General features: G+C 43.0%; 2 protein-coding genes across 27 annotated transcripts in view; one reads left to right on the forward strand and one right to left on the reverse strand.

Annotated features, from left to right (window-relative positions):
* The window catches only part of LOC100740130 (microtubule-actin cross-linking factor 1), a 54,258-nt gene extending 47,087 nt beyond the window's left edge, over positions 1–7,171 (forward strand). For 21 of the 26 annotated variants that reach the window (XM_033318907.1, XM_033318912.1, XM_033318917.1 and 18 more), the window contains 7 exons: positions 3,117–3,279; positions 3,376–3,513; positions 3,599–3,776; positions 4,255–4,317; positions 4,705–4,824; positions 5,266–5,325; positions 5,587–5,749. In XM_033318907.1, coding sequence (XP_033174798.1) covers positions 3,117–3,279; positions 3,376–3,513; positions 3,599–3,776; positions 4,255–4,317; positions 4,705–4,824; positions 5,266–5,325; positions 5,587–5,749 — 885 coding nt within the window. Of the gene's footprint in view, positions 1–3,116; positions 3,280–3,375; positions 3,514–3,598; positions 3,777–4,254; positions 4,318–4,704; positions 4,825–5,265; positions 5,326–5,586 lie in introns of all 26 variants that reach the window. The other 5 variants (XM_033318920.1, XM_012381178.3, XM_012381179.3 and 2 more) reach the window with 2 other exon arrangements.
* Positions 7,172–7,247: 76 nt separating this feature from the next.
* LOC100747633 (formin-2) overlaps positions 7,248–9,434 on the reverse strand; it is a 6,140-nt gene continuing 3,953 nt past the window's right edge. The window contains exons 5-10 of the mRNA XM_012381145.3: positions 9,335–9,432; positions 9,137–9,258; positions 8,777–9,061; positions 8,156–8,693; positions 7,803–8,059; positions 7,248–7,739 (exon numbers count right to left, since the gene is read on the reverse strand). Coding sequence (XP_012236568.1) covers positions 7,593–7,739; positions 7,803–8,059; positions 8,156–8,693; positions 8,777–9,061; positions 9,137–9,258; positions 9,335–9,432 — 1,447 coding nt within the window. The 3' untranslated portion in view covers positions 7,248–7,592. The remainder of the gene's footprint in view (positions 7,740–7,802; positions 8,060–8,155; positions 8,694–8,776; positions 9,062–9,136; positions 9,259–9,334; positions 9,433–9,434) is intronic.

Consider the following 9,434-nt stretch of genomic DNA (forward strand, 5'->3'; position numbering starts at 1 on the left):
AAACTCATTCGAAAGTCATTCATTTCGTTTGAATTTCGCAATTTGACGAATTTCGATATCATGGTCCGGGATCGATCCGGGGAACCTTATGGCCTCCTTTGCGTAGATATGCGAGACTCGGCACACACGTGTCGAGGCAACTAATCTTTTCGTGTTAACAATCTGTTTATGTGAACGTATAACTCCTACTCTCAACGTAGGTTGCTACCTTGCTACTTGTTTATCGCCACTCATGCATTCAAATTCGCAGTAACTGCGTGAACGAGGCCTAAACATTTGTATATCTTTTTCATGTCATCGAGTCGCGTGCTCGAGTCTGCCCGTTTGAGGGTGGTTTGAGAAAATATATGCAACCTGGACCGCTGGATCGTTCGTTGATCCGTTCAGCCGCCCAAAAGCCGATCGATGCTCCACGGTGAATGATGTTGTCGGAGTTTCCTTAGTTCGATATCGATCGCAACGATCGCACGCATCGTAGATCCCTCTCCCTCATGTCGTTTCTATATCTCTTGACTTATCTCGGCTTTACTCCGGTCATCTTTCTCTCTGGTCTATATACGCCTAAGCTCGATCGACGACCTCGCTGTGATTTAGGTAAGTATTATACCACTGACCCGAGGAAATCAGGGACTATGTTTTTCTTTCTAATCTTCTGGACTCATTCTTTTTTATCCTCGCATGTGAGCATGTCAGCTTTCGAAGTGGTAGCAATCGTCGCACCTACAGCTACCTTAGCTCAGCCAATTGCACCTCGAGGTAATTGCTTTCAGCCATTCCTGTCCCTCATTCGGCTCAACTCCGAGGTCCTATTTGGTTTTCAGCCTATCAAGTCCCCGAAAATATCTCCCGGCCCTAGCCACGCTGATACGCCCTCGAAATCGGGATCGAACGGGTCGTGCAGTGAATCGGGACGATCCTTGGCGCTTCATTCCGCCGAGGGAATACAGAGAGTACCTCACCTCAGGAGATGCGATTTCACGAGAATCTATCACTATTTTTTTTTCTTTTTTTTTTCCTGACGATTCTTTTCTTCTCTATCTCTGTCTCTGTCAGAATCTGTACATTGAATCGTTAGAATCCAACGTTCGACGTCGGTTCCAGCGACGTGCTCGACATCGCCGTAATCTCCTCGATATTCCAGTGATCTGTCCACTTGACAGAGCGAATATGGAGCTTTTGATCGATGAATATATCAAGGCTGTTATAAAATAGCGTTATATATATGCGAAAAAAGCTTGGAAGAATTCGTAAGAGATCGGTCGAAAGATCCAATATTCGTTCGATCGACGGACAAACGTGAGAAAACCGGTGCTTTCGCCACATTTACGACCGGTGTATTCCTAAAATTTTCGTTTATGGTGTAGCGGAGGAGTTTATGAACCAGCTGACGCCGATTTTTGAGAGTTTGAGGCAAAAGGAGGACCTCCCGTGCTCGTATCCCCTCCACATGCACGCCCCCTCTTATCATTGGGTAAATAAGAAAACTCTGTCTACTCTTTTAATTTCTGCTGTCGATGGTGTGACACACATTGTATTATCCAATACAATTGATTAACCGTTTTATTTTATATTTTCTATCGAGTTCATCTTTATTTTCTGTTTCTTTCTCTTTGTTTCCTTTTTTATTTTTTTTTGGGGTGATAGTGATTTGTCTTCCTCGAGTGCGCTTATCACGTTCCTCAGCATCGTGTGACGACCGATGGGAACGACTCGTTGTTCACGATTTCAACGCCCGACTATATCGTACCGATCTCGCTGTCCCGATTCTTGATCTCTGTTTCTTGTGTTTTTCATTTATATATATATATATATATATATATATATATATACGTATATTTTGTAATTTGCGCTACTGCTACCGCTACCGCTGCTCTCAGCATTCCCGCAAGTATTGTCGTTCGATTCTCATGGCGATGCGCGCGTACATGAACACGACGAAACATCCCCCACGTCTCATGGCATCATCGCTTTAACGAGAATCATCTATGCATGCGGTAGAAATGGTAGTTTAGCTCGACGATCGTACTTTTCATGGTTTTTAGGCCGATTCGCGGGACGATATTTTTAAAAGAGCCGGCGCATGTATCACACTGAACGCGTAAAACGAAATTTCGTTTCGAGTTCGCAGTAGCTCTCGGGGTTTTTTATACTGTCTTTCGTTTCCACGTTCGTTAGCCTAATTTGCCGTGTCTAATTTCTTAAATTGGATGCCTCTGAACGATCTCCCCTTCCTCGTAGGACGAACCGAGAATTCTTCCAGCTCGTCTTCAAAACGATCGGTATCCTCGATCTCTTTTATATTCGCCCGCTTAGAATTTGTTACTATTTTCTTCTGGATCGAATATCGAGGGTGCCGAACGTTGTAGGACGTGTAACGTTTTTCGCGAGACGCGATTCGCGGATACGGTGAACTACTGTATCGAATATGTGCATAACGATCTCCTGTATTGCTGTATTGGTGCGTGCATAGTGGCGTTGATCGGAGATACTTCGAACCATCATAAGCTACTCTATCTGTCCCAACTTCCTCTGGTAAGTTTGCATGGATCTTTTTTTTTTCCTTAGACGTAAAAAGTCGCTGTCTATCTCTCTCGAGCTACCACGGTGGTCTCTATCTTTTTCACTGGTCTTTTTGTTTTGTTTTTTTCTATACTTCTTCCTTCAATCGATCGATCGGTTTCTAGTTCGCATCGGTGGCGTTGAATGGTTATATACGAACGACCGAGGAGCACCGCGGAAAGAAAGAATCAGATTTCTTCGAGATATCGCTGATGCAAACGTCATGTGGCGGAAGGAAATTTGTAATTCTCTAAGTACAAAAAAAAAAAAGAAAAAAAGGAAGAAAAAGAAAAAGTAATTTTTCCAATTAAAATATTTATTTTTTATCGTTTGAATTCGCTTCCTTCCGCCTTGCGATTCGACGTGTATCGCTTCAACTAACAGTATCGGCGCGTCCCACTCGCGCGTCGACCGGTTCAAACAATTCTCGCTATTTGTCTATCTGTTTGTTTGCCTCTCTATTTCTACCGTGTACTCGCCTCCTCTGGTAGAACGCATTTTTCCGTTTGGTTTTCCGTCCGTGTTCGCTTAATCAAGATGAGCTTTCTATCGCGTAGGTGAGGGAACGCAGCGCTCGCAGCGTTCCCATGGGACAGTCGCGAGCATCGCGCTCTTCGTTGAGCGCCGGAACGCCGGACAGCCTAAGCGACAACGAGAGCTCCTTCAAGCTTGGCTCCGCCAGGAAAACAAGTACACCCTACAGAAGCTCTATGACACCGGGTAAACAATTCTATTAAATGTTTTTATCCTAGATTTTAAATCATTTTTTAGTCAATTTTTTGGGGTAATTTTATATTCATCGTTCGATAACTGCAGGCGGTAGTCGACCATCCAGTAGGCCAGCTTCGAGACCAACGTCCAGACCAACCAGTAGACCCGGAAGTAGGCCCGCATCCAGGCAAGGAAGCAAACCACCGAGTCGCTATGGTTCCACACAATCGTTAGATAGTACTGGTAGGTACTTATGAAAGATCAACAAGCTTTTTATTCGTTTTAATATTTGGGATATGTACTTTCTTTGTGTTTCTATTAATTTCAGATGATTCGACAAATGTGAGCCGCATTCCACGCAGAACGGCAGTCAGCACGACAGGGAATACTCCTACTTCTAGCAGACACAATAGCGTGTCAGGAAAGCGCTTATCGGTGAACGGTTCGAGTTCACGACCTCGAACGCCCACCGGCCTGGTTAGTCCTGCCAGTGGTGTTCCAGCTAGGTTTGTACCGACATCTTCCGTTTTCCCGTGTGTTCATCTGAAAAAAAGATACAGAAATTTATCTGCGATCAACTAACCTCGCATCTTGTCGAATCTAGATGATTTTGTCGCATCGTCAATTCTCGTGGTAGAGACATTAACGACGGTCGTATGTATCGTGACCTATTTCGCATCTCGTATTCCTATAATCTTGGAATGATATTGATCGACGTGTCGTGTGCAAGATACGGTGTTCGTTCTCCCGGCATTTTGTTCATTTTTTACCGTTTTGTTTTTCCTTTTTTGTTTCGTTTCCCTTTTTTCATCTGTTTCTCCTTTTCTTTTTTTATTATTCGTTTTCCGACGAACGAAATCTGCGAATAATTTAGAATTAGAGAAAGCAGAGACCACGGTTTTAGAGCCATGCCTATTAACCATTCGGTACTCACGTGTCAGTTAACGACGATTAACTTAAATTTAGTTAATAACATTTTTTTAGGTTTGGCACGATCCATAGAGCTTCGAGCATTCCAACCCTGACTGGTGTCGGCACACCGATCAGGTAAACTAAATTAACAATTATGGAATCGAGGTCAAAATTGGCGATTGGCTTTAGCTTCATTTGTCACATGTTATATACTACATACATAGCGCTATTAAGGTGGACTGTCTAAATCACGGTGCCCGTATCATGTAACCACTCTTCTAAGTTCATATCTCTATCGCGTAGGCAATGCTCGCAGTGGTGATGGAGGTGTTTTCTTTCCATTCATTTTTATTTTCTGTTGGATTATCTGTTATCTCGGTTTAATTACTCGTGCTTTTTTTCGCGGCTTGTCAAAGGGAAGAAGGAAACGATTAAATCAGTCGAAAAAGCTAAAAGGGGAGCGCGATAGGTATACCGCGTACGATAGTTGATTAACTGATTAATTGAATGGTGATGGTTTAGCCGTTCGAGGATCCCCGTATATGTGGGCACGGATATAAAATCCCCACAATCGACGACCAGCAATATTTCCACTCATTCTACGCAAAGCAACTACTCGACGGTTTCTACCGATTCTACCGGGTATGGCTGAACTCTTTCCTGCTCTTATTAACACTGTCACGTCTTTTCTGATTTTTTTTTTTCTTTCTGCACTGGATGTCATTTGCATGCGCATTGGAATATCTTTTTTGATTTGGTACTTTTTTTAATGCTTTCACATATTGTAGTATCGTTTCCATAGGAAGCGAGTTTACGATAGCAAAGTAAGTAAATGCTTCTCGACGAACGCAATCGTTCAACGAAAGGATCTGTATTTGACGATGAACGATCGCGCTGCTCAGGTGAAAATTACTTAACACCGATCGCAAACGTGTATGTTTTATACGTTTGCCTTCGGTGTTCGCACAATTATCACAACGTTTGATTTGCAGCTTCGCCCTATTAACGGCCGTATTTCATCCTGCAGCACCGCTTAAGATCTACTTAATAATATGGTATCGTGTTTGTTTTCTAACACTATAGGAGCAGCTCGATGTGTACAAATTCAGCAACTAACACCTCGTCGGCCGTTAAGCGAGCTAGGTAATCATCGTTTCGGTCTGATTCGGTTTACACGTAATCTAGTTTGTCGCTTATATCATTATGATCACGCGGACCGTCCTTAAAGAACCCAGACGGACATAGCGGCAATATTTACACGCATTTATATTTAATACGCAGCCGATCGACCAATCTGCGTATTTTTTGTTCGCGTGATCGATCGATTTCGATCAACGAATCGATCGTGTTCAATCCGTAAACTGTGAGAATCTAGTATAACACAAACTACTGATTTTTCTATAGAACAAGGACACCGTCCAGTGGATCGAGCACGCCACTGCCGCCTTCTTTGAAGCTATCCAGAAAACCTTCTGGAGCATCGGATACGTCCGTATCGACCACACCGGCCACTAAACGAAAAGGCAAACCAACGCCGATCGACCAACGGGCGCCATTCCGATTGTAGTCAGCAGATATCATCGTAGTCACTGAAAGGCCAAACATTTCTGAAAAGCTGCGATCGTCGGCGATCGAAACGAGAACACGTCGACGCTTAGGATATTCTAATATATAATAAGAATAGATTCGAATGCGCAAGGCCGTTACCCGAGAGAGTTGCTCGTGTCGTTGCTAGCTTTCGCTGCTTCGGATAATTAACGCCAATATTCTTCTTGGGGACGTCCGAATCGAGTGAAAGAGCTTAATATTATTGAAATATTTTGTAAAAAAGAAGAAAGAGAAACGAAATGCATAGAAACACGAGGAGATGATAGAATGGACGCGGTTACAAAGCGATCCAAAAAGAAACAAAATTATTGCGGAAGTGGACGTCGGTTGTACGTAAGGAGGACGATACGTACGAGTTAGACATAAGTTCCGCGACCGAGCGTACCAATTAACTCTTTCGTAATAAATTTTCTTTACTGCGAATAGCGATAACGATCATTATTAATGTAAATGTAATTTTACGTTATCCATAGGACTAGGTTTTTACCGGTCGAGTAACACTGATGATTAACGTTTCATGTTTCGAAAAGTAAAAACCGTTGCCGCAATGTATGCGTATTCAAGAATCACAGAATTCGACGATGCGATGTACGCCAGGTCCCGCGTCGCTGACTTGATCGATTCGGTCGATCTTTTTCGTTGTTTCGTTTTCTTTCGATCGTCGTGTTTTTATTTCTTTTACAATCGTTTTCTCTCTGTCTCTCGTTTACTGATGGAGAAAGGGCCCTACGGAAAGAGCAACACGAAACCGAAAGGATATCAACAGGAAAATAGTAGGCGCGCTGTATATGTACATATTGCTCGATTCTCCGGGTCGGTGTCGCACCGGGAACCACTCCGCGAATAAGACAATTTCCTAAAAAATAAAAGACACAAATTACGCTACACGCAACGATTGCCTTAGGTCTATCGCCGTAAACCGCTTCTGCGCGAATCGTACCTGCCTACCGAAGTGAACCGACGCACGGATGAACCGGACGGGCCCTTAGAAATGTCGGCCAGGCGAACAGAGAACGCGTTTAATATCGAAATCGTAGCCGCTTCGTCCAAGATGAAAGAGGAAAAAAGAAAAGATAAACGGCAAATGCCCGTTTTATACCTATCGGGCTTTACAAACGATGTATCTATTTTGCGAAAGGCATTTCCGAGCGTTTTTCCCCTCTTTTTCTTCCCCATTTTTTTACGTTTTAGAATGCGATAATTAACGCGTGAGATAGCACGATTCGTACGATGATGCGATTAATCTATTAACTATTCTTAAATGTTAATCTCTGTTTTCGCTTTACTTGAAGGTTCTGTATCGTCGCTACTAATTACAGTGGAAAAAATATACGCAAACGCACACGCATTTGACACCAAAAAAAAAAACTGATAAAACTGAGAAAATCAACATGAAAAATTTCCCCCATATCCTTTCGTCGAGAATCGAGTTAAACAGAAGAAAAAAATCGAAGACTCATGTAAAAAGTATCGTTTATTAGAATTACTTCGATTTCTTCATTCGCGGAACAATCGTATTTATAAATTAGACGCAAACTTAACCAGTCTATATACAATATAACAAATTCATGCCAACAAATATATCTACAACAATAATTATTATTTCGTTTTAGTTTCGACGAAATTAATGCCGTAAAGAGTGGGACGGACCGAACGGAACGGACGATCGATCGATCGATCCCATAAACTATCTTTATTCGTGACAACCAGACACTATCCTCGCTCGAAGACGAGAATAGTCGTATTCGTTCGACTCGTTATAACGCATCTATCGATGTATTCGTGATATCGAATTTATTTATTTATTTTCGTGAGAGCTTTTGAATCCGTGCTTTCAATCCCGTGGCGCTTAGTTTCAATTTTTCCACCTTTGTTTTACTTCCGTATTTCTTTCTCATCTCTTCCATTCGTTCCTTTCTTATTCGTTGTTGCTCCTTTTTCCAGATATCCTACAAAATCCGTTATACAAGTATAAAGAAATTCGAGGGAATAAAATATGACGGATGATGTACCTTGAAGTCCTGACAGAAACCGAGCCAGAGGACGAAGAACGCGCTCGGATCGGCCGCGTCTAGGTTCTTCGCGCCTTTAGGAGTGTACTGGTAGAATTGCATCACAGCCTTGAATTTGCTCTTCGCGTCGAGCAAAGCTTCCTGCTCGTTTGCCAATTCTGCTCTTGCCACGCGGAAAAACGCATCCATCTTTTCTTTGAACGGTCCTGACGATTCGGGATCCGCTTCAACGACGATTTCACATTTTTCGGTACATACTGCAATACAAAAAAGAAAAAAAGAGTACAAAGATAGAAAAATTACAATTTCAGCGTAGAATTTAAAAAAAAAGATGAACGCTTATAGATTTTCACCTTGAAGTTCCTTCTTTAATCTTTCTAACTCGGCCGAGACATTCTCAAAATTAATGTTCGATGCCGCCTCCATGTCTGCCGGTTCCGGAACCGGTAACGGCAAAGGTTCTTCGAAGTTGTGATCCTTCTCTTGAGCTAGTCTCGCTCTAACAACATAGTGGAGTAACGTAATACCAGGTACATTTGACTTCACGTCCCTCAACTTCCCTAGAATTTCCAGACCAAAACCGTCGGCTTGCCCTCGCGTCCTGTTTCCGCCATTCATGTAATTGCCGAGCGTGAGAATTAACGCCATCACTTTTTTCAGAGAAGTAGAATTCCGTAAAAAATCACACGTGCTTCGTAAATTTGTTAACTTCGATGCAACGAACGAGATCGCGTCTTGAAATTCCGCTTGAAACATTAGACACGCAATTCTCTCGGAGAAGTGATTTATACTGGACAATTTTTTGAGAAAAACCTCTGGTCGATCCAGAGGAATGTCCGTATTACTCTCCTCGAAAGCTTTTATCTCGTCCAATTCCTTCTGCGTTGGCCTCTAAGAGCGATTAAATCACACAACGTTTATATTATATAAAAAAAAATCTTAAACTATACATTTTATAATTTTCGAATACCTACGATTTCGTATATCTGCTGCAACGCCTCAAGGTTAACCACACTAGTATCCAAGTTGTAAACCGCGTTCTCAACCTCGCAGAAGTCTACGTGCAAGCTCTTCTCCAAAATGCCCACGGTCTTGGATCGTTTCGAGTCGAGAATCTTTGCTGGTTGTATTTTAGATGGTTTCGAAGCCTCGTCCGCTTTTTTGACCGGTTTTCTGGCGGTCACCTGACGAGAGAACAGGCCGGCGAACTCTTTCATATCCAGATTTTTCTCTTCCTCTAGTTCCGCCCACAGAGGAATCTATCGAGCGAATACAATTAATAACCTAGACTTAACAACCCTTCTTCCTCTTCTGCTCGTGTTATAACCAAGTACCTGAACGGCCGATTCTGAAGCGTCGACGGAACCACGCTCCGTTGGTACTACAGGTACCAAAATCCTGGTCCAGTAGAGCGGTTTCATAGGAACCTCGGGACAGAGCGGCTCTTTTCTCATGCCTAAACGAGGAAGATCGTTCTGATAATCGCGAAATCGGCGGCGTGTCTCGTAGACAAGTCCTGTCCTGTTACTCACACGCTCTGCTGGCTGGGTTCCAACCTCCAACCGGAGGTGCGGGTAAAGGGCAAGGTCCTTGCGATGGTCCTTGAATTCCTGGCGGAGGCGGAGGCGGAGG

Source organism: Bombus impatiens, unplaced genomic scaffold, assembly GCF_000188095.3.
Source record: "Bombus impatiens unplaced genomic scaffold, BIMP_2.2 scf_0129, whole genome shotgun sequence".
Taxonomy (NCBI): domain Eukaryota; kingdom Metazoa; phylum Arthropoda; class Insecta; order Hymenoptera; family Apidae; genus Bombus; species Bombus impatiens.